General features: G+C 42.0%; 1 protein-coding gene across 2 annotated transcripts in view; it reads right to left on the reverse strand.

Annotated features, from left to right (window-relative positions):
• Nucleotides 1-6,420: 6,420 nt before the first annotated feature.
• The window catches only part of DPY19L4 (dpy-19 like 4), a 147,206-nt gene continuing 130,023 nt past the window's right edge, over nucleotides 6,421-23,603 (reverse strand). For both annotated transcript variants that reach the window (XM_033933176.1, XM_033933177.1), the window contains exons 18-19: nucleotides 10,429-10,587; nucleotides 6,421-8,537 (exon numbers count right to left, since the gene is read on the reverse strand). In XM_033933176.1, the coding sequence (XP_033789067.1) occupies nucleotides 8,373-8,537; nucleotides 10,429-10,587 (324 nt within the window). In that variant the 3' untranslated portion in view covers nucleotides 6,421-8,372. The remainder of the gene's footprint in view (nucleotides 8,538-10,428; nucleotides 10,588-23,603) is intronic.

The following is a 23,603-nucleotide window of genomic DNA, read 5'->3' on the forward strand; positions in this document are numbered from 1 at the left end:
CTCCATCACGGCTTTCTCACACCTGGGAATTCCTCTACCGCATTGCTGATGGATGACCTTCCAGAAAGCTGTAAAGACCCTCCTCTTCAACTAAAATTCCAACTGCAATCAACCCTCATCAGCCCCTAAAATTCCCTCTTCCTCCTGCACCCACTTCTCTATTCTTAACCTATACTTAAGTTGCTGTATAGTCTTTGTATTGTCCAAATGTATTCCACTATGAATGTTTGCTTGTAACCCATTCTGAGCTACTGGGAGGATGGGATAGAAATCGAATTAAATAAATAAATTAAATAAAGTTCCTTTTTAAATTGGGTAAGACCGTGATAGAAACTTATGAAATGTTGAAAGTGGCTTCTGGGGAACACATCATGAGTTGTGGAAGGTGTTTTGAATATGTCAAAATTTGTGAATTTTGCAGAAAAACATGACGACAGTTCTTCCCCTGCTCTCCTGACTTGGCCCCTGCTAACTTCTTGTTTCCTAAACTTAAATCCACACTGAAAGGAAAGTGATTCGACCCCATTGAAGACATAAAGCAAAATTCAGCATAGCAACTATTGGCGATGCCTGAAGATGCATGTGAGGAACAATGCATGAGAAGTGGAAACAATGTTGGGGAAAGGGGACCCAATGGAATAAGTTGTAAGATTGTTTAATAAATTTTTATAAAGTCAGTCCTGGAACTTTTTGAACAGACCTTGTATAGCCATTTATTTATTTTAATTGACCCATTTCCTTGCTTGTTAATTCCAGGAGCGATAGAATTTGGAGTTATATAATTTGTGGGACAGGGTTTAGAAAATCCTGATAACAGCTACCATAACACAAATTGACCATTTCGTGCCTATAGTGCATGAACACACTATACTGTAGCTAGTTTACACAATATTACCCCTAAATCAAACTAAAGGAGGATGTTATAAATGTGGGCTATCATTATGATGTTGTTTTCATATTGATCCTCTCTCCCTTGCAATCTGTGCAAAACTCTGCTGCAAGACTCATCTTCTACCAACCTCGCTACACTCATGTCACCCCTCTCAAGTCATTTCACTGGCTCCCTATCTGCCATCGCATACAGTTCAAGATCTTATTGCTGACCTACAAGTGTGTTCATTCTGCTGCCCCTCAACATCTCTCCTTGTACACCTCCCAGAGAACTCCGTTCCTCAGATAAGCTGCTCTTAGCTTTACCCTTCTCCTCCACTGCCAATTCCCGACTTCATTCCTTTCATCTAGCTGCCCCCATGCCTGGAATAAATTACTCGAGTTTGTCCATCAAGCCCCTTCCCTTGTTTAAAAGCAGATTGAAAACCCTTTTTGATATAGCCTTCAATCCTTAACCCTACTTCTCTGCCCTCCAACTCAGCCATCTGATTAACCGTTCCCTTAACTATCCATGACATCCTGTTTGTCTGTTTAGATTGTAAGCTTTCGAGCAGAGACTGTTTTCTTTTTCTTTGTGACTCTGTGCAGTGCTGCGTGTATCTGGTAGCGCTATAAAAATAATTAATAGTAGTAGTTGTATTAATCCCAGTTATTAGTAACTAGGTTTTATTGCATTAAATAGGACCTGTGCTAAAGTAGTTCTATTTAGTGGTAAAAATAACACATCTTAATGATAGTCCATGTTGATAACTATGCTCCATGGGTTATGTATATGCTTATGATGCAGGTGTGAAGACACTGACAAAATATCACCCTGTGTCAGGAAGCCAAACCTCAGTGAAGCAGATGCCCTTCTCCTTGCCAGGCTCATGAAGGATGCCTTTTCCTAGTCCCTGTCAAGAAAAGGAAAGTGCAGAGGACATTGTGCTTTAAAAGAGAAGTAATTGCTCACATGGGAGTGCATGCTGAAGCTACAAAGAAGTGACTGTGAAGGGAGGAGGAATAGTTACCGTAAATTGTTTTTGTTTACTAAGCTAAGGCCCCATCACTTGTGCTTCCATAGATAGAGTGGAATCTAGAATGCGGCCCAGGATTTTGGAGGTTTTGTCTACTGTGAGGGTGTTGCCAAACTGGAGGGTGATGCTTGTTGGTGCTGTTTGTTGGGCAGCATGAAAGTAAAGAACTTTGGTTTTGGAGGCATTCAGCTTCAGTTTGTGGATTGTAACCCAGCTTTGGATTCTTTCTATGTTATCTGAAATTTTGGGGATAGTGTCAGATTGGTTGTTGGTTATAGGGATGAGAAGAACGTCATCTGCTTATGACATAATGCTCTCATCCTTGATTTTGATGTTTCCAAGCAAGCTCATGAACAGATTAAATAGGATAAGGGGAGCGTGGAGACCCTTGTGGAACTTTGCAGAATGCCTTCTAGCTGTTGAAGAGGACCCAATCTTTTTTGACAATGTATTCTCTGTTTTGAAAGAAGTCAATAAACCAGCAAACAGTATTTGTCATTCCTATCTCAGAGAGTTTTGTTAGTAGGAGGTGGTGGTAAATGGAGTCGAAGGCAGCGGAGATGTCAAATTGGAGTAGTTTTGCCTGTTGGCCCGTGTTTAATTTTAGTGATCAGGGTGAAGATGAGGAGTTCTGTGCTGTGCTGCTGTCAGAATTCGAATTAGGAGGGAGTGTTGTTCAATGTATGCTGTAAGCTGCTTGCTTACATGGGTTTCTAGAATTTTGGTAAGCATGGGTATGCCAGCGATGGGGCTGTAGTTAAAAATAAGCCCCAAAATGCTCCCTATAACTTGTTAAAATTTAACACAAAACAATAGGCATAACTTTGTTAAATATACAAAAACATATTTATTAACCTGGACTGCAAGAAAACAGTCAATTCAAACTATGTAAAAATAATAAATCAATTAAAGAGCCAGAGCTCAGTTTCATTCTATGTTCCTCTTGCAACTGAAAAATAAGATTTTAACAATGTGCAGATGGCAGGAGTTTCAAGCAGGAAACAGAACAGTTTCAGCCACACATAGAACCTCTGTTGCCAGTAGATATTAAGAGATGAACAGAATTCGTGTCTGAGCTTGATATGTATGTACAGTATTCACTTTGTTTATCATGGACATAGTTTCCTGGTTCTTATCTTGAATAAAGTCTCCAAAAGAAAAAAAAATCTGCTTTTGATGCTTCTATTTTGGGTGTTTTGTTGGCAGTAGAGCAATTGGCTGCATATCAACTACAACTTGAATTGCTATCAATGTTCACAGTCTTTTTATGGCACTGTTCCAACCATTGACTGTCACTGGATCTAAAGATCCTTCAGCCCTGGATCCAACGTTGCTGCCAAGTGTGTCTTTGTAACTAAATAATAATACAGGTGATCTGCAAGATGATTCTTTAAGGATATTATCATATGACGGTCTGAGATTGCAATTATCAGATGCCCTTTCAAATTATATTTTATTGATACCACCACATGTAGTGAAGCCTTAGTATCTGTTGACAGTTCTTCTTAGTCCTATCAAATTATTTCAATACCACAACAACTTTTACCAGCAATGAATCATCAATTACAATTGGTCAGGAACTGCTTGATTGAGTGGCAACTTCTTCAAGCCAAGTACACCCTAAGTCTAACAAATATCAACTGAGTACCCCCGCCTAAGCTCCACCCCAGACCCCACCCCCCATAATAATAGTACTAATGCAATTTCTTCTGTCCATTTTTCATATACACACAATATCTTATAATGGTAGCCGCAAAATTTTTTTAAAAAACAAAGCACACTGTTCGCATAAAAAATGTTATTTATATTCTATTTTTTTCCCAAAGAGGTCAAGGCAGATGACTTTAAAATATACAATGTCACCTCAGTAACAACTATAGAAAAATATACAAATATAGTGTAAAATATAGACATCAGATATAAATTCTCAAAACTGACACATTTCTATCACTAAATTGAAAATAAAATAATTTTTCCTACTTTTGTTGTCTGGTGATTTAATGAGTCTCTGGTTGCACTTCCTTCTGACTGTGCATCCAATATTTCTTTCTTTCTGGCTCCTGCACGCTTCCTCTCCTCTGGACTTCATTCCCTTCCCCAACCAACATCTCTCTCTCTGTCCCTCCATGAGTCTAACTTTTCTTCATCTCTCCTCCACCCCTATTGATGTCTCTTTCTCTCTCTCACTGTCTATCTGTCTTGAGAGATCCAGGCATCTCTCCCACCCTCTCTACTGCCACATCCAACATTTCTCCCTCTATCATCCCCTGGATCATGTGCATTTTTCACCACTGCCCACTAGCCCCATGCCCTTTTCTCCTTCTATCACCCCTCCCCAGCACAATGCCACATTACTCTCTTCATCACTATGTCCAATATTCCATCCCCTTCAATCTGTCAGTTTCCTCTCCACCACCATATCCAACATTTCTCCCTCTCATCCTTCTATTCCCCATGCCTGTCTACCTCACTCCTCTCTCTATGCCCAATTTTCCTTTCTTCTTTTCCCCATGTGCACTATCTCTTTCCCTCTCACACTCATGCCCAACAATTTGCCCTTTCTATTCCCTCCTTCCTATGTCCCAAGTTAGTGCCCTCTTCCTCCCTCCCTTCTGTGTCGAGTTCATATCCCCTCCCTACCTTCTAGCCTTTGTCCCAAAATCATGCCCCTCCCATATCCCAATGTGCTCCTTTCTCCCAGATCATGTCCCCTTACTTGTTCGAGCTGTACTCGCTCCTTCTGTCTTCAGCAGCATTTATGACATTTAGGCAGCGGTTCACATGCTACACATGGCTGACCCTCAAGCCTTCTCTCCGACGTCAGCTCTGATGTAGGAGAGGTGGTTTCTGGCCAGTGCCACGTAGCCCGCACCAGTAGCTCGCACTAACTTAGGCTATAAGTGATATATAAATACTAAAATAAATAAATATGTTTTGGACTTGTGACTCCATGTTTTTGGACTACAGTTTTACATTATCTTTTTCAAGTTTTACATTAGAGTGCCTGGTCATGCTGATATATTGTTGTTCTCCAATTTTGTGTCTTTGGGAATGAAGAGTGTTACTAATCATTTGTTTGAGAAATTGTTTCTTTTGGCACAGAAATATATATTAAAAAATCTGGAGACAGGAATGCTCCCCTTCTTTGATGGAATAGAAAAATGAGATATACGCTCTCTTGCGCATGGAGAGACTTGATGTAAAACGGGAGACAATTCTAGCTGACTTGGGCACCCATTTGAGATACAATTCCTCACAGGGCCTGTAGTGATTTGTTGGCATATGTGGGTTGCAAAGGGATGTGGTGTGGGTTGGCTGGGACAGGAGGGTGTATGCTGGGTGGTTGTTTTTGTTTTCTGGACTACCCTGAAGAACAAACATGAGTGGTTCTCATTTGGCTTGTACATATGGCTGCCTGTGTATTTTGTGTATTTGGTTGTATATCTTTAATAAAGAAAAATGTGATTACAAAAACCCCCCCTTATTTAATAAAAGACAGATGTTTTGTGGTCAGAAAATTCAGTTTTTTTTTAGCCATTTCTAGAGTGACACAGATGAGGTGTTGGTCTTTTTTGCAATTGAAATTTCAAGTTATAGCTATAGTATAGGAGCCTCTTTTTTCATTGTTTCTCTTGTTAAATGCCTAATTGCTTATCAGGGAATTCAATATATTTCCTCTGACTCTCCACAACGTCAGAAGTTTTTCAGGGGACAAGAGTGGGCCTACATAGTCCTCAGGAAATTGGTCAAGAAAGCTAGCTTAATTATTAAGGGCATTTTGTAAGAGTTATTATTATTTTGTCTTTTGGTTCATTATGTTTTATTGAGTAATGTGGGCTACTTAGGAATTGTGGAAGATCTTGGCCATGTTTTCCAGGAACCCTCTCATTCACCTTCACACAAACAGCACCGACATGTGTGGAAAGTATAAGGAAAACTTATTTCTTTACTCTGCTGAACCTGTTCACTCACAGGCTTAAAGCATCATTAAGTCTGGTTCCTACTTCACTTGTTAAACAGTTCAAACAGAAGAACATTTAGGAGAAAGAAACCTCTTTTCTGCAACAAAGTTTTAACTGGTTTCAGTTCAGCTGCCACACCCCAAACACAGGACACTCACCTTTAAACATGCAGGTTCAATTTACAGAGGTCTTGGACTAGAAACTCACTTCTTTAGTGTTTTCCTGGATGGGTTCTTAGCTTGCTTTCTCAGTCCAATCCTCCCCAGGGCTTGAATGCAGCCACAGCTAGGGAAGGTCTCTCTTCTTCAGGATCCTCTCTCTCTCCTTTGTGGCAGATAAACATCTTTCTGCTGAGTCCTGCCCCCTGACTCAGCAGGGCTGCCTTGTTAAGGTGGCTTAGCACTGAGCTGTAGAGCCCAGTGCATTCTAGACATGTAGTCTGCTCAGTCTTGAGCTAGCAGTCCCTGCTGTATGGAAGTGGAATGGTAGCATTAGTGGAAGATAACCCCTTTCTCTTCCACAGGAGTCAAATAAAGACAGAACACACAAAATCAATATTCATTATTACCTTTATCATTTGTCTCAAATATATATAAAAAAAGGCATCTATGTGAAATGTTCAAAAAAAGTGCTTATTTTATAAAGATAACAAAGGTGCCTATTTGCCTTTATAAAATAGGCTCTGAGAATTTGCCCCAATAGCACACAAATTCACTTACATGAATTTATACTTGCACCAAAGATGTAAATGTGAATGTGTGCTATGGACAAAGTACATTTTATACAAAGTGTGCATACACTGCAACTCTGCCCAGCTACCCCAAACAAACCCCAGTGTGTGCATACAGCTGCACAGGTTTGTAAGAGCCAGTTTCCACACATAAAACATGCTTTGTAATGGGCAGGGCCTGAACATGCTTCCCCCCCTCTTCTGACATGGTCTGTGAGGTTCAGCTTAACTCCCTTCTTTAGTTACCTTTAAATCTTGGAAGCCTGCAAGGTTCCAGTCAAAAAATCATGAATCCAGACAATTATACAGCTTACCGTTTCTATTTCACAAATTTATATTACAGCGACTGCTTCAGCAATGAAAATAGCACTTTGTTTCCATCTCACCAATTTCCTAATTTGTACACTGTAAAGGACAACTTCATCCCTCTCGTTTTGAAACTTGTGGGAAAGAGCTGCTTAGCATTTCCCCTATATATCTAATGGGGGGAAAAAACAGCCTGTAAACTGCATTCCTGAAACTGTCATGTCATAGAATTGATTTTTTTTTTTTTTTTAATTAAAATAAAATTTAAAAAATTCAACCAGTTCTAAAATACTATGGGGAAACTTTTCTCTTTCATACTGTGGTAACATTTACATATTTTCTTTTAGTGAGCAAAGTTAAATAAAACTAAGGGTACAATCAGAAACCTAAACACCTTATCTGACAGGATAAAAGCTGCTTTTGGGAACTAGGCTACAAATTCAATTAATTTTACACAGCATCAATCCTATGGCAGGCCCACTGCCACTCGGACGGTAACAAGGCAAGTGAGGAAGGCAATGTTATGTCCATAAGGAGTTCAAATTGTTCTCTACTCTCTAGATTTCATGTACCACACTCTGACATCCATAGTAGCAAACACCGAATGAGCTGTTTTTAATGCTACCCTCTCACTCCACTGCTACTGCAAATAAAAGAATCATGACACATTAACCTCAAATGCCTTAACATATAAATTAACAGACAGCAGTCTCAGTAAAAATATCTCGACTTACACCGCACTACAGACAGCATGGACAAAGCAGGTCAGTGGGGTTCTTCCTAGCTGGCAATCATCACACCTGCTCCAACCATAAAAAAACAAACAAAATGAAGTAACAAATTCAAGCACCGAGGTCCAGAAAACTTCACTCAGACACAGCTTTATTTTACTATATCTAATCTACATTTTTTTTAAAGTTTACTCCTTTTGTAATTGATAAAATTTATGTTAAAATTTTTTTAAAAATTTGGCACAAAAGTGCTTATTTCAATGCAGGAAAAGTAGCAAAGCTGGAAAAAAATAGCAGTCTCACTCAATTTCATTTGTGAATAGCTTGCTGCGGTCGGCACTGAGCTACCTTTACAGTGATTGCCCCTGCTATCCATGCTCACTTTATTGTGATGGAAGGCTTATCTCTCAAGGCCTTGTTTTTCTTTACTGCTCAAACCAGTGCCTTTACCTTTATGTTTTACTTCAATATAAACCCACAAAAGCAGTACTGGTAACCCTTGGCTTCCTTTGAATTCTAAATGTGTCTCCAGGCAACATGTAAAGAAGGTGTCATGTCAATGGAGGGACACCTGAACAGTGATGCCACTTACATCACTGTTATACAAAATGGCCCCTCCATATTAGCTAGGCGAGCATGACTGTAGAGCTCTTTTCTTGTGGCCCTCACAAGGTGCCCTTTACAGCCGAAGCAGCTGGCAGGTCTTCACTAAAACAAAGAAAGGCTTAATGGTTGCTCAGTACTGGAAAGATATCACAGTGTTGATTTTATACACAAAGTATGACCGGTTCCAGTACACCAGAGTGAAGTAATTCACATATGGAGAATAATTTAGTTTGATTTCATGACAAAATCGGCCATATTTTGAGGAGGCGTAACTGTCACCATCTTCATTAACCACCTGTCAGAGAGGAAAGAACACAATGAGGCATGGATTTATGTTGTTTTTCTTCTTTCAACACACAGTTAAAATAATCTTACTGCAAATTAGGTAATTATGCTTTTTTTTTCTGGTTGATCATGATTTTTTTAATACCGACAGCTAGCGAAGCATATACTTCAAGCTCCCTGGCAAAAACAAAATAAAAGTAAAGCTCATCAAAGTCTGTTTCTAACTGGTCAATTATCCTCTTTCTGTTTGAGACCAGAGAATGTAACGGGGACAAATTTTTCTCCAGCCCCACGGGAACTCATTTTCCCGTCCCATCGAGTTCTTTTCCTGTCCCTGCCCCATTCCTGAAAGCTCCATCCTCATCTGCACAAGCCTCAAACACTTTAAAATCATAAGTGTTCGAGGCTTGTGCGGTTAAGGCAGAGCTTACAGGAATGGGACAGGGACTGTAACAAAACTCGCAGGTATGGGACGGGAAAATTGAGTTCCTTTGGTGAAAAATGTGTGCTTGTGTCATTCTCTATTTGAGACAAGCATGAATCAAGGCTGGTGACAAGAGGGTGAGAAAGTCTTGGGCAGAGACAGAGAATATGACATCAGGTAAGGACAGGAAGTCCCCTACTAGTTTGACCATTAGACATCAGTTAATCTCTTGTCGGGTTTTCATTTTTGTTCAATTTTCAATATATTTTTTAAAAATGTATTTTATTGAAAACAATGCAGATAACTAGGCATAGAAATAATACAATCACAGAAAACAACCATATTGTATAAGAAAATGAGCAGATACAATCACATTTTCATGTTTTTTCCACTCTCCCATCCCCCTCCCCACCCATGAAATCTAAAAGAATGATCAGGCTTGATCTAAAAGAAAAGACAGGACAATATAAACTAGTCACAGGTTGAGGAATCTGCTTTGGGCAGTTGATGTTAATGAGTTCCAAAATGGTTCTCAAATGAACTGTACCCATCTTCCTCCAGGAGTATCTAAATTGGGCGTTCTCCATTGTTCCATCTGCAAATGCTGAATATGCCAAAGTGGGAGTCTCTGGGTTTAACCAATGCAGCAATATAGTCTTATGCCCAAGAGAAGAGATACCTTAAGAAAGTCTCACATACCCTGGGGCACAGAGGCAGTTATTGGACATTGGGAAAAAATTAGCAGGGGTGTTAGTGAATAGTGTGCATTCCATAGAACAGAAATATGTTGAAAGATCCTCGACCAAAAACACTGTACAGCATATGACCAACAGCAGCAGAGTTACATTTCAGACACTTCAAGTCTAAGCAAAGAGTCATACACTGGGCTCAGCTGGGCGAGATGTAATATCACATAACAGCTTATAGCTGATTTCCCATAGTGAAACTGATAGGTGTAGGTGAGACATCGTATGAATGTAATGCTCGAGGGCATCAACTGATATGGCCATGCCTAAGTCCGCAGACCATTGCGTACAGAGACGTGTATAATCATAGTCTGGTAATAATTCCTGCAGACTTTAAGGAGAAATCTTAGAGGAATAGTATTCCGTGCATCTAAACAGAAGGCATCTTGCACGCTTGTCTGCAGTTTCCTTTGTTTTTGTTTAAGGAGAGGGGTGACATGAGCGTAGCGAGGTTGGTAGAAGATGAGTCATGCAGCAGAGTTTTGCACAGATTGCAAGGGGGAGAGGCGACACTGAGGGATACTAGTTAGGAGTAGATTGCAGTAATCTAAGCGTGAGGTTATGAGAGCTTGGACAAGGGTCTGGGTAGTGTGCTCAGATAGGAAGGGGTGAATTTTGGTGATATTGAAGAGCTAGAAGTGACAGAGAATGCTAATGCTGTGAGTAACTATCATAAAGCAGGGAGTAAAGCTGCAGTTTTTCTCCTGCAAATATTCACCCAAATCACTTACGTGCCCATTAGCAACATCCAGTAGATCTTTCACCCGGCAGCCTTTCTCCGTCCCCACCTCATTGCAGATTGAATCTTCAATAATTACATAACTGGCTTTGTATGATGTCAGTATCTTGTAAATATCCTCAGCGGATCTCAGACTGTAGATTTGATAAAGCTAGAACAGAGAATGCAGTACATTCACTAACTTTCTCTGCTAAGAATAGTCCCTAAGAATAGTCACTAAGCATAGTCCCAATCCCACCTAGCAAAACACTCTTGAGTCCTGGCCTCTGTTCATCTGTGTACAGTATGATACTGTAGGACGAAGAGAAAAAATTTAAAACAAATGCTGGATGTACATGAGTAAATGCTGGATGTACATGAGTAAATTTACCAGATCTGCGTAGAGGTATACCAGGGACAGGGGAATAGCTTCTGATTTTATTTACATCCTCTATAATAAAACCCTAAGCGTGCATGCACACTTACAACGCTGTGATCCCTGCCACTGTGATGTGTGCTTCTGTGTCAGACATGTGCAGGAGCCAGCGGTGGTACACTGGCTCCTTCTACTGTGCATGCAGAGGCACTTTCACCATGGTGGCGACTCCCCCCCCTCTCGCCTTACAGGTTTCCCAGGTCAGTCCATTGCTGCTGCGGTGGCTCCTCTTATGAGCTGCACCTGCCTCGGAAGCCTCCCTGAAGTCACGTCAGAGAGAAGGCTTCTGATGCAGGCGCGGATCGTGAGAGAAGAGAAATGCTGCTACCCTGCTGCATAGGGAAAGGGGGGGAATGCTGCTGCTGCAGCACTAGAAGGGGGGGAATGCTGCTGCCGCACAGGGAAGTGGGGGGAATGCTGCTGCTGCACAGGGAAGTGGGGGGGGGGAAATGCTGCTGCTGCTGTTGCACAGGGAAGGGGGGGGGAATGCTGCTGCACAGGGAAGTTGTCACCCAGTCGGGCCCGCAAGGACAATGCGGGGTCCTCCAACTGGTGGCACCACGACCCTGGCGTGGATCCCCAAAGAGGGAAGACCCTACATAGTACTCCAGCTCATTGGTGTATTAATGATACTAAACGACAGGTGCTCTGCATATGGCAAATAGTTTTAATTTAAAAAAAAAAGTAACAAGGCTTGCTTTCTGTTTCAGCAACAAAGATAGCCACAGACAATATTTCCCCCAAGGTTCTTGGAAGCTCAATTAGCCAAAAAAAATCAAAACAAAAATATCCTGGCCCAGGTAAGTATCATTAAGTTCCGAGTTTGGTACAGTCTTTAAATATTCTTTCAGGGAATGCAAAACTCACAGTTATCAGTTCATTATACTCCAAGGATCTCTGGACTTCAGCTTATCTTAGTCCCGTTCTTCACCAGGTCCTTGGTTTTAAACAAGCAAAACAAAAACTTTAGCACTATACAGCACTCCGGTCCTGGGGTTCCAGGAACAGGATTGCTGGGTTCACTTTCACAAAAGGCTTTGCACAAGCACCCATATAATTCCCCAACCCGAGGTCTTCTATGAACCCAACCCCAATCCTGCAAGCTCTCAGTTTTGTCCGGAACCAACACCGGCTTCTCACAAAACTCTGTCCCAGCTGGTGCAGAGTAGCTCAATCAGGGCTAGGCACAAGTCCAATACTTGCTTATAGCCCAGCCCCCGCTGCTGTGCAACAAAAAAAAAAACTCTTTTCAAAACATTTGTTGCTAAATCCTTCTCAGAAATAGTCCCAACAAAACTCTAAGGAAAACTTCCTTAACACAAAAGAATAATTCATGGGCAGGAAACTGCCACACTCACATCCATGGGTTCCAGAGATTCCATTCCAGGCATTAAACTCTGCCACTTCCATTTGTTCCTCTGGAACCTCTTACTCTGCCATATCCTGTGTTACAGGACTTCCCCAGTCCATGGTTCTGGTTTGGGAGCTTGCCCTTGCCTGGCCAGGAGGATTCTTTCAGCCAGCCTCTCCTGAGCTGTTTCTCTCACACTCTTTGAGAGCTGCTTTAAGTGAGAAGAGCCCCTCCCTGTCTCACGTGGCTGAGGTACTGCTTTGGAGGCTCTCTGGCTCTCTCTCAGTTCAGTGGTAATATTATACCCTGGGAGCTGGTTGTATTTCCTAAGGGAGTTTGTTTTTCTGACAGGCTCTGGCTCAGGAAAGAGATCCAGGTCTGCGTCAGATTCATTGTCCTCGGGATAAGCAGCCCCATCCTCTACAACCTCTGAGGCTCTACCTGCTTCTGGATTCCTGGTTAGGGGAGTTGGCTTAACCCCTATCCTAAACTTGACAGGGTCATCCTTGGGGGTGGGAATGTCACAAAGTGGGGGGCAGAGGAATGCTGCTGCTGCACAGGGAAGTGGGGGGAATGCTGCTACTGCACAGGGAAGTGGGGGGAGAGGGAAAAGAGGCCAGGGAGCAATCTTGGTTTGCTTTGGGAGGGGGGAGACAGAAGGGGGCCATGGAGAGAGACAGAAAGACAGGCAGGTAGCGCACAAGAACGAAAGACACACACAGAAAGACAGCGGGCATGGAGAGAGAAAGAAAGAAAGACAGACAGGGGGCCAGAGAGAGACACACAGATAGAAAGACAGACAGACAAATGGGGTCAGAGAGAGAGACAGACAGAAAGACAGACAGCGGGAGGAAGAGAGATAGAAAGAACAGAAGAAAGAGACAGGGGCAGGGAGAGACAGAAAAAGACAGACAGGCAGACATATATTCTAGCACCCGTTAATGTAACGGGCTTAAACACTAGTACTTTATAAATAGAAACATGATGGCAGATAAAGGCTGAATGGCCTATCCAGTCTGCCCCTATCTCCTCTTCTTCCTAAGAGATCCCATGTGCCCAGATACGGTTTAAAAGTAAGATGAGTATAGAGGGATCATTCAAAAGTAAAGGTTCTAGACCAGTGGTTCCCAGTCCTGTCCTGGAGAACTACCAGGCCAGTCCGGTTTTCAGGCTAGCCCTAATGAATATGCATGAGAGAGATTTGCATATAATGGAAGTGACAGGCATGCAAATCTGCTCCATGCATATTCATTAGGACTATCCTGAAAACCCGATTGGCCTGGTGGTCCTCCGGGACAGGGTTGGGAACCACTGTTCTAGACTTTAAAAAAACCTAACTTAATTCAGATGGGGGATTACATTGAAAAGGTGACATTAGAAGGTTGCTAGGGTGAGGTATGGCCAGTAGGAAAAAGGAGGTATTGATGCTCCTGTATAAAACTCTATAAGACCTCATTTAGAATATTGTGTACAATTCTGGAGACAACACCTTCAAAAACATGTAAAAAGGATGGCGTTGGTCCAGAGGAAGGCTACTAAAATGGTGCATGGTCTTTATCATAAGGCGTATTGGGACAGACTTAAAGATCTCAATATGCATACTTTGGAGGAAAGGCGAGAGAGAAGAGTCATGATAGTGACATTTAATACCTATGTGGTGTAAATGAATGAGTTGACTCTCTTTCATATGAAAGGAAGCTCTGGAATGAGAGAGAATAGGATGAAGTTAGGAGGTGATAGGCTCCAGAGTAATCTAAGGAAATACTTTTTTACAGAAAGGGTGGTGAATGTGTGGAATGGTCTCCCAGAAGAGATGGAACGGGCATAACTAAGGGGAAATTCCTTGATAAATAATAATAATAATAATAACTTTATTCTTATATACCGCCATACCCATCGAGTTCTAGGCGGTTTACAACAATTAACAAATGATCTGCATTGACAAGCTTATTTATAACATGTTACAAGCAGATTTACAAACAAATTACCTGTAGATTTACAGTAAATTACAACAATTTACAACAGTCAGCAATGAAGTTACCACAATTTACAGTAGTCTGCAATGAAAGGAAGATGTATGACAGTTTAACTGAAAATTGTGGATTAGATCGGACTAGACAAGGGAAGTGGAGAGAGGGTCAAGGGGGAATCAGGTGTGGAAGGAAGGGGTTGGGGGTGGGGCCGGGGTTATGTGAGGTGAAGGGATTAAATAGGGGTCGTGATTGTTGAATAGGTAAGTTTTTAGTAGTTTTCTGAAGGCAAGGTAATTAGGGGCCTCGAGTATCATCTGGGCCTCGAGTATCATCTGGGCCAGCCCTTTGGGCGAAACATAGCCTATGTTGGATGAAGATCCCCTGCTGAAAATCAAAACAAAGCTTGAAAACTATATATATTGTGACCAGTCAGACCCCGTGCCTGCCATGGTCCCAGTAAAGGCAGATGGGAAAGTGAATAAGAAACCCAGGAAGGGAATGTACAAGATCCGACCTGGCCCTGATCACGGCGATTTCCCGGCTGTCCACCAGGGGGAGCCGGAAATAACTAAGAAATCTCTAGGCAGTCAGTATTCAGGTCACCACCAGGGGAGCTCTAGAGCTGCCCAGTTCCCTGCTGACTCAGCCAGATTAGGGCGTGCCCCTGCATTAGAAAAGCCAGCAGTTGGGAACAGGCAGGTTAGGGAGAAAGTTAAAACCTTTCTTTCCTGAGGATCTCCCTGGGCCATGCAGGAACGATAGATGTTCACCTATGGAGGTGGAAGAAGCTGGTGAAGCATTGAATCTGTCTTTGCCTGAGGATGAAGTACCTATGGAATTTCAAGCACAACTGCCAGAGGAAGTGGTGAACTTACCTGAACCGATGGAAGTAGGCTTAACCACCAGCTGTACGCGTTGAGCTGGAAACTGTGAGTGTGATTTATGAACTGTTTTTGAACTCTGCTTTTATCTGACATTGAAGAAGCTGAAAGTAAATTTCTGTTCTGGGGAGAGGTTTGCTGTCACCCAGGGAGGGAATTTTGAAGGCTGTTGAAAAAGCTTTTACAAGGCAAACCTAAGGCACTCTCTGATGCCCAGCAGTACTGTTCAAACTGCTGGAGGCTTTATTTTGAGTACTCTGAATTGTATGAACTTGTGCAGAGAACTACATTTTGTGTTTTTTTGTTCCAACCTACTTGGGAGCAGGCTGGGCTGGCACTGGGTAATGAGGAAGCTCTGAGGAGAGCATTATCCCAGGTGCATTATTTCCTGACTCTGAAAGAAAGAGAAAGTTGGATCTTAGCTTGAACTGTTTATTTTCCTTTCTTTGGAGTTTTTGACTTTGTTGAAATTTGTGCATTGAACACTATTTTTTTTTTGTTTGAATCATCCTGACTTATGTTTTTGGAAAGTAAAATTGAAATATTTTCCTTCAAACAACAATAGTGTGTTTTTGATTTTTTTTGGTGCAAGCGAATTTGTGTATGAAATCTGCCACATAATTTGCACTGCTCAGGTCTATGAATGGGTTATAACCTAATTACCTAAGGTGATTGTGTTTGTTTCTATGTTTTTTTGACAGCTTTTCCCTCTTCTCATAGCTTTTCCACATATTTTTGTCTGTCTTTCTCTTTCTGAGACATCTAGTAATTTATGAAGGCTAACCTTTTTTTTCTCACCTTTTCAGCCACTACCTTTGAGAAACAAAGTGGTCTTTTCCTTTTACCTTTATGTGCTTTCTTAACATAAAGGTTTGTCGCCTTTAGAATAGCTCCTTTCAGTTTCACTTACTGTTTTTCTACTTTGTTCAACTGTTCTCATCCAACTAACTCCTCCTTGGGGTATTCCCCCATCTTCCGAAAAAAAATCTCGAGCAATCTGTTCTGGACCAATTTTCTTGACAAATTTTTCCCCATCCCTAAACCAGCAGAACCAGAAACTAACTGGCAAAACTGGGTTGCCCTCTCCGAGTCCACCTTCTATTCCCTTGCCCCTCTCTCCACTAAAACCATCTCCTATTCCCGTAAGGCCCCTTGGTACCTCCCATACCACAGAGAACTGAAACAGAAATGCCGAGCTCTGGAACTAAAATGGAAAAAATCTAAATCCCCTACAGACAGACACTCCTGGAGGGTCAATATTAAATTCTACAATACTGTTCTAAAAAAAGCAAGGAAAAACTTCACGGTGACAAAATCTCCAAATCCAACAACCAGAGTAGCACATTATTTAACATCTGGCGTTCCTTAACCTCAGAAAATGACTCCATCCTCCCCTCCTCCCCCTCAGCCGATTCTCTAGCAAAGTTCTTCAGCTATAAGGTCTCCACCTTAAGGCGCTCCTTCCCACCTACAATCTCCTACAAATCTTTGATTCCAATCGACCCCAACCCTATCCCAATAGACTCCTACCCCATCCCAGCCGACAGATCCTGGTCTTCCTTCGAACTAGTTTCTGAATCCCTGGTCCATAATCTCTGCCTCAAATTGAAATCCTGCAACTGTACCTTGGATCCATTCCCCACCTACCTTTACGAGAACACTCCCCCTCAGGCCATCTCATTTCTTACCATTCTCATAAATTCCGCCCTCTATTCTCCCCATAAATGGGCTATATCTCCTTAACCCCACTACTGAAAAAAACCTGATCTAGACCCCTCCACACCATTCAGCTACCGTCCAATAGCAAACATTCCTCTCCTTACCAAGATGCTAGAATCCATCATATCCACTCAACTATCTTCCTACCTTGAAAAATTCACCATTCTTCTACCCTACCAATATGACTTCCGTCCCAACTTCAGCACCGAATCCCTTCTGACCTCCTTAATCTCAAAAGTTCAACATCTCCATTCTCGCAACAAGTTCACTGTCCTTCAATTTGACCTCTCTGCAGCTTTTGATGTCGTCCATCAAAACTCCGAATGGAGGAAGAGCTAGCACGGAAAATTAAGAAAGGGGATAAATCTTTCTTCAGCTATATTAGTGACAGGAAAAGAAACAAAGATGGGATAGTACGCCTGAAGCAATCGGACGGTAACTTTGTGGAATCAGATTCTGCCAAGGCAGAACTACTAAACAAATACTTCTGTTCAGTCTTCACCCGCAAAGCGCCGGGAGCTGGTCCACAGCTGCAGACGGGAGATAACCAGAAAGACCCGTTTCAAGATTTCGAATTTACACCCAGTAGCGTCTACGACGAACTATCAAGACTCAAAGTAAACAAAGCCATGGGACCGGATAACCTACACCCCAGAATGCTCAGGGAATTAAGGGAAGTCCTGGCAGAACCATTATCTGTTCTTTTCAATCTTTCTCTACGCACAGGAAGGGTCCCCTTAGACTGGAAAACCGCCAACGTAATCCCACTCCACAAAAAGGGCTGCAGGACAGAGGCAGCAAACTACAGACCAGTGATTCTCACGTCTATAGTGTGTAAACTTATGGAAACACTGATCAAACAGAATCTTGACACAATCCTAGACAAAGAAAAACTGCGTGATCCACACCAACATGGGTTCACCCAGGGTAGATCCTGCCAATCTAATCTGATTAGCTTTTTTGACTGGGTTACTAGACAACTGGACGCCGGAGAGTCAATAGACGTGGTATATTTAGACTTCAGTAAAGCATTTGATAGCGTCCCTCATCGAAGACTACTGAACAAACTGAAATCGATAGGATTAGGAGACACTAACTACATGGGTTGGGGATTGGCTGAGCGGTAGACTTCAGAAGGTGGTGGTGAACGGTACCCCATCCGGAGTGCTGCAGGGCTTGGTCCTGGGCCCGATTCTATTTAACTTATTCATAAGAGATATGACGCAAGGACTTAAAGGAAGGGTATCACTGTTCGCCGACGACGCCAAACTTTGCAACATAGTAGGCAAAAGCTTATTGCCTGATAATATGACACACGACCTATTGCTGCTGGAACAATGGTCAACTACTTGGCAGCTAGGCTTCAATGCCAAAAAATGCAAGATAATGCACCTGGGTAAGAGAATCCCGCGTAGAACTTATGTACTAAATGGTGAGACCTTGGTTAGGACCACGGCGGAACGTGATCTAGGGGTGATCATTAGTGAGGACATGAAGGTTGCCAATCAAGTGGAGAAGGCTTCCTCCAGGGCAAGACAAATGATGGGGTGTATTCGCAGAGGTTTTGTCAGCAGGAGACCTGAAGTCATGATGCCGTTGTACAGATCCATGGTGAGGCCTCACTTAGAGTACTGTGTTCAGTTTTGGAGACCACACTACCGAAAGGATGTGCTGAGGATCGAGTCGGTTCAGCGAACGGCCACCAGGATGGTCTTGGGGCTCAAGGATCTCACGTATGAAGAAAGACTAAAGAAATTGCGGCTGTACTCACTCGAGGAAAGAAGAGAACGGGGAGACATGATTGAAACGTATAAGTACATCACGGGACGTGTTGAGTCAGAAGATGATATCTTCCGGCTCATGGGACCCTCGACCACCAGAGGGCATCCGCTGAAAATCAGGGGAGGGAAGTTTCATGGCGACTCCAGGAAGTACTTCTTCACCGAAAGAGTAGTGGATCATTGGAACAGACTCCCACTCCAGGTGATAGAGGCCAGCAGCGTAACGGATTTTAAGAGAAAATGGGATACTCACGTGGGATCTTTTAGGGAGTGAATTCAGGGGAGGGGATATTTGGAATGGGCAGACTTGGTGGGCTATAGCCCTTTTCTGCCGCTTTTTTCTATGTTTCTATCATGATATCCTAATTTACCAACTCACCGAGATAGGCATTAACTCCACAGTCCTTGACTGGTTCTCGAAGTTCTTATGCTCCCGCTCCTACACAGTCAACATGAAGGGCACTTCTTCCTCCCCCTGGAACCCGATATGTGGAGTCCCACAAGGCTCACCTCTCTCTCCTATCCTCTTCAACATTTACATGTCCTCCCTTAAACTCCTCCATCTCTCCCCACTTGAAACACTTTACACTTACACAGATGACATCTTTGTTCTCCTCGAGACCGACCGGAACCTCACCAACCTCTCTGCGAACATATCCATATGTATATCGAACTTTCAATCTTGGACCCACACTGTGCAGATGAAACTGAACGAATCCAAAACAAAACTTCTCTGGCTCGGCCCAAAACTGAACCAACTGCCCACCTCCATCCCACTGTCCTCTGGTCCCACCCTGCATCTTGAATACTTAAGTAAAATTCTGGGAGTCATCATTGACTCTACACTTTCCTTCAACGATCACCTCAACTCCCTAATAAAAAAAATGTTTCTTCAGCCTTCACATGCTAAGGAAAGTGAGAACCTGTTTCCATCAAAAACACTTTGCCGTCCTTGTCCAATCCACCATCCTTTCCAGACTGGACTATTGCAACTCTATCTATCTAAGCCTAACAAAGAAAAACCTTCAGACTCCAGCGGATTCAAAATGCCGCTGCTAAGCTTATCTTCGCAAAAAGCAAATTTGACCACGTCTCACCACTTTTGTCCAAGCTCCACTGGCTCCCGATAATCTCCAGAGTCCACTTCAAATGTGCCTGCCTTACTTTCAAGATCCTACACGGCATTCTCCCTTTTATTCCTCTTTCTTGGAATTCCTCTAACCCCAATTCCACCAGATCTACCCAAAAACTGAAACTTTCCTTTCCCTCTCGAAAAGGCGTTTCCCTTGTAGGAAAACTAGGTTCCTCCCTCCCTTTCAGAATCACTGAGCTCTGGAACAATCTTACCTCCCCTCTTAGGAATCTGAGCTCCCTCCAAATCTTCCGTAAACATCTGAAAACCTGGTTATTTTCAAAAATGTAACTCTTCCTCTCTCTGGTTACTCTGTCCTAAATTTTCTCTTCATTTTGTCTTTTCCTTTCACTGGAGTTCCTTTCTACCCTAACCCTTGTTAACCATGTCGAGCTTTGTGAATGTAGAGATGATGCGGTATACAAACCCAAGGTTTAGTTTAGTTTAGTTCTTTTGAAATTTAGAACCTCCAACTTTGATCATCCCTTATTTTAATATTGAACTTCACCATTCTGTAATTACTAATTGTCAAATGATCATCTACCATAACCTCAGAAACACTTTCCCTGTTTGTAAGCATCAAGTTCAGAATAGTTCTATCCCACGTGGGTTCTGTTGCTAATTGCTGGAACAATTCTTCCTGTAGCAAATCCAAGATCTCCTTGCTTCTAGATGATTCTGCAGCAGGGATGATACAATCAACGTCAGGAATATTATAATCACCTATCAGTAGTATTTTCCCTTCCCTAGCTATCTTGTGAACGTCTTTAATTAAATCCTTGTCCATTTTTTCCCAACTCTGAAGGATGCCTGTATACCAACATAAATATATTTTCCATTCCCTCTTTCCAGATTAACCCATAGTGCTTCTTCTTTACTCCCTATGTCTCACAATTCTGTCACTTTAATATTATTCTTAACATATAATGCCACTCCTCCACTCTTTTTACCTACCCTATCCCTCCTGAATAGATTATAGTCAGGTATAACTACATCCCAATCATGGTTCTCCGTGAACCCTGTCTCCGTGACTGCCACTAAATCCAATTCAGCTTCTATATCTGGAATTTTGGTAGACAAAGCTTTCCAGCTATCACCCTTTTGTCTCATTACAATAAGGGTAATTGATGTCTTATATCCCTGAGAGTTATTAATTACCTCGGGGCATTTTATACCAATCCCCTGTAAATTTAGTTTAAAGCCCTCTTCCATACATTTGGCAATCTGTTACTAAAGACACTTCATCCCTTCTTGGATAGATGGACACTATCTCTGCCAAGCAGGTCTAGGAAAATCATTCCATGGTTTAAAAATTCAAAGCGCTCATGTCGGCACCATCCATGCAGCCACTCATTCAGCTCCATGATGTGAGTTTCTCTCATTTGTCCTTTTCCTAAGACAGGAAGGATCGATGAGAACATTGCCTGTACACCTAATTGCTTCACCCTTTGGCTTAGGGACATAAAGTCACTTTTGATACATTCAATGGGATGCCTAGCAGTATCATAGATGTCCCATGTATAAATTAACCCAGGAAATTTGTGTATGGTAAGCAGTACTACTACTCATTTCTATAGCGCTACTAAGACGTATGCAGCAGCTGTACATATTATATGAAGGTACTTTCTGTTCCTAATGGGCTCAATATTTGTTTTGTACCTAGGGCGATGGAGGTTTAAGTCACTTGCCCAAGGTCACAAGGAGCTGCAGTAGGAACCGAACCCAGTTCACCAGAATCAAAGCTCCCTGCTCTAACCATTGGGCTGCTACTCGAGTGTGTTCAAATGTAAGGGCATAAATTCTCAAGAATAAGTTTTAAAATACAAGTGTACCTGTACTCTTCTTTTGAAAACTCGCTTGGACCCATATGGGGAAGAAGTCTGTATGTATTTATGCTTTTGCTTGGCTGGTTAGTAACACTTGAACAGTTCAAACTAGAAAGCATTAGCTTCATATGCTGATGCCATACCTCTTTGCCACTCTTTAGTTGGGACTGATATTTATGATGCTCAGTGACTACACAGAGGTACTACCAAGCTGAAAAATGATGTGCCAACAAACCTCCAAGGTTACAAACCACAAGAAATGATAAGGACAATGTGGCTTTTTTTTTTCTTTATTCTACTATGTCTGCAGAGTTTTGTTAAAGTAAATGAGATTCACTCGTCCATTTGTACAGGATTCTAGAAGCTTCTGGATTTTTTTCATGTGCATCACAGACTATTCTCACTTGAGGCATAGTTGATTAGGAAGCAGTACCATATTTTAGGTATTTTTAGTTTGTTTATGGCCCTATTATTTTATTTATTTGCCTATGTATGTTTTGTTGTGCCTCACTCAAAATTGTACTGAAACATCTCTGGACTATAAACATGACATATCCAATTGACTCAACTATTAAAATCTTAGGTATAATCTTGGACCAGAATCTGACCATGAAGAATCATGTGGATGCTCTGGTAAGGAAGGGTTTTCACACTCTCTGGAAGCTCTGCTCAGTCAAACTCATTTAGACTCTTGGTTCAGTCCCTGGTCCTGAGTCAATTGGACTATTGTAATATTGTTTACTTGGCAGGAACACTGAAAAACTTGCAGAGATTGCATATTGTTCAAAATGCAGCGGTGAGACTGATTTTCAAGCTAAAGACAATGTTACTGCCTTCTTCTGCAAACTGCACTGGTTGCCAGTGGAGACTCGGATTAAGTTCAAGTTTGGGTGTTTTTGTTATAAGACCCTGTTTGGCCTAACCCCGGATTATCTCACAAGTCTATTTTCACTCGCAACTAGCAAACATACTAGACGTTTACATACCATTTTTACTTTTCTATCGGTAAAAGGATGTAAATTCAAAAAATTCCACCAACGTCTCTTATTCTATCAGATAGCATTCTGGGACAAAGACTTACATCTGTTCACCAAATACAAAGGACAGAGGTTCAAGCAGCAAAATTACTTGGAGTGAGGAAGGGGTGCAGGCACTGACCCCATCTTCTTACTGCGTGATGGATTTGTTACTAATATAACCCAAAAGATGTCACAGTGTCAGAGGCTTTGCCCTATCCCCTACAATTAGTCATTACTTTATTCAATTTATAAATAATTTACTCGGAAAAGCAGCAGGCAATATACAACTCAACTGACTGCATTTGCATTATCATGTTCCAATAAACCATTCCTCCTTTCAATACTAGCAATGGGATATGTGCTTAGGGCTGGTTCAACCATCGGGCAATACTAGGAAGTTACCTAGGGCTGCAGCTTTTATGGGGTGGCAAAGAGCAGTTGCAATCAAAGCAAAAACATTAAATGCCAACAACCATACAAATTTAAAGAAACAAGAGGTACTTTTACCAACAGGGAGTATGGGCAGCTTTCAAAAAGCCCATTTAATTGATTATTCTGGAAGGAGTGGTGTTGGGATGTTTATGATTGTTGGAGGGGAAGGGTCAGCAGTGCAAGGTGACCCCTTAGAGTTTGCTAGGGCACCTAAGCCTTGCACTAGCCTTGGGCAGGGTTTCTGATCAATGTTGCTCGTCATGGGCAGTTTGTTCTTCTATATTCATTACTTCTCTGCTGGTATCATGTCTCTGAGTTGTGCAAAGCTGTGGATACAGGACACCTACAGAGAATGGCAGAGTGGGCAAGATAGCTGTGTTGGGAGAAATGCTGGGGTCTTTACTATGATGTAACCATGAGCATGAATCTAAAGTAATAAACTGCTCTTAAAATGGAAGCGGATAAACTGCTAGAGAGAGCAAGGTCATGGGATAAGACCACAGCAGAGAAGCTGAATTCTTTGCATCTGGTGGGGAGCCAGTTAATAGAATACACTTGGATGAAGTTGTTATTGGCCAAGGATAAAAAAAAGTGACTGAATGAGAGGAAACATGAATAGAGGATTTACAAAAATAAGA

The sequence above is a fragment of the Geotrypetes seraphini genome, chromosome 2, assembly GCF_902459505.1.
Source record: "Geotrypetes seraphini chromosome 2, aGeoSer1.1, whole genome shotgun sequence".
Lineage (NCBI taxonomy): Eukaryota > Metazoa > Chordata > Amphibia > Gymnophiona > Dermophiidae > Geotrypetes > Geotrypetes seraphini.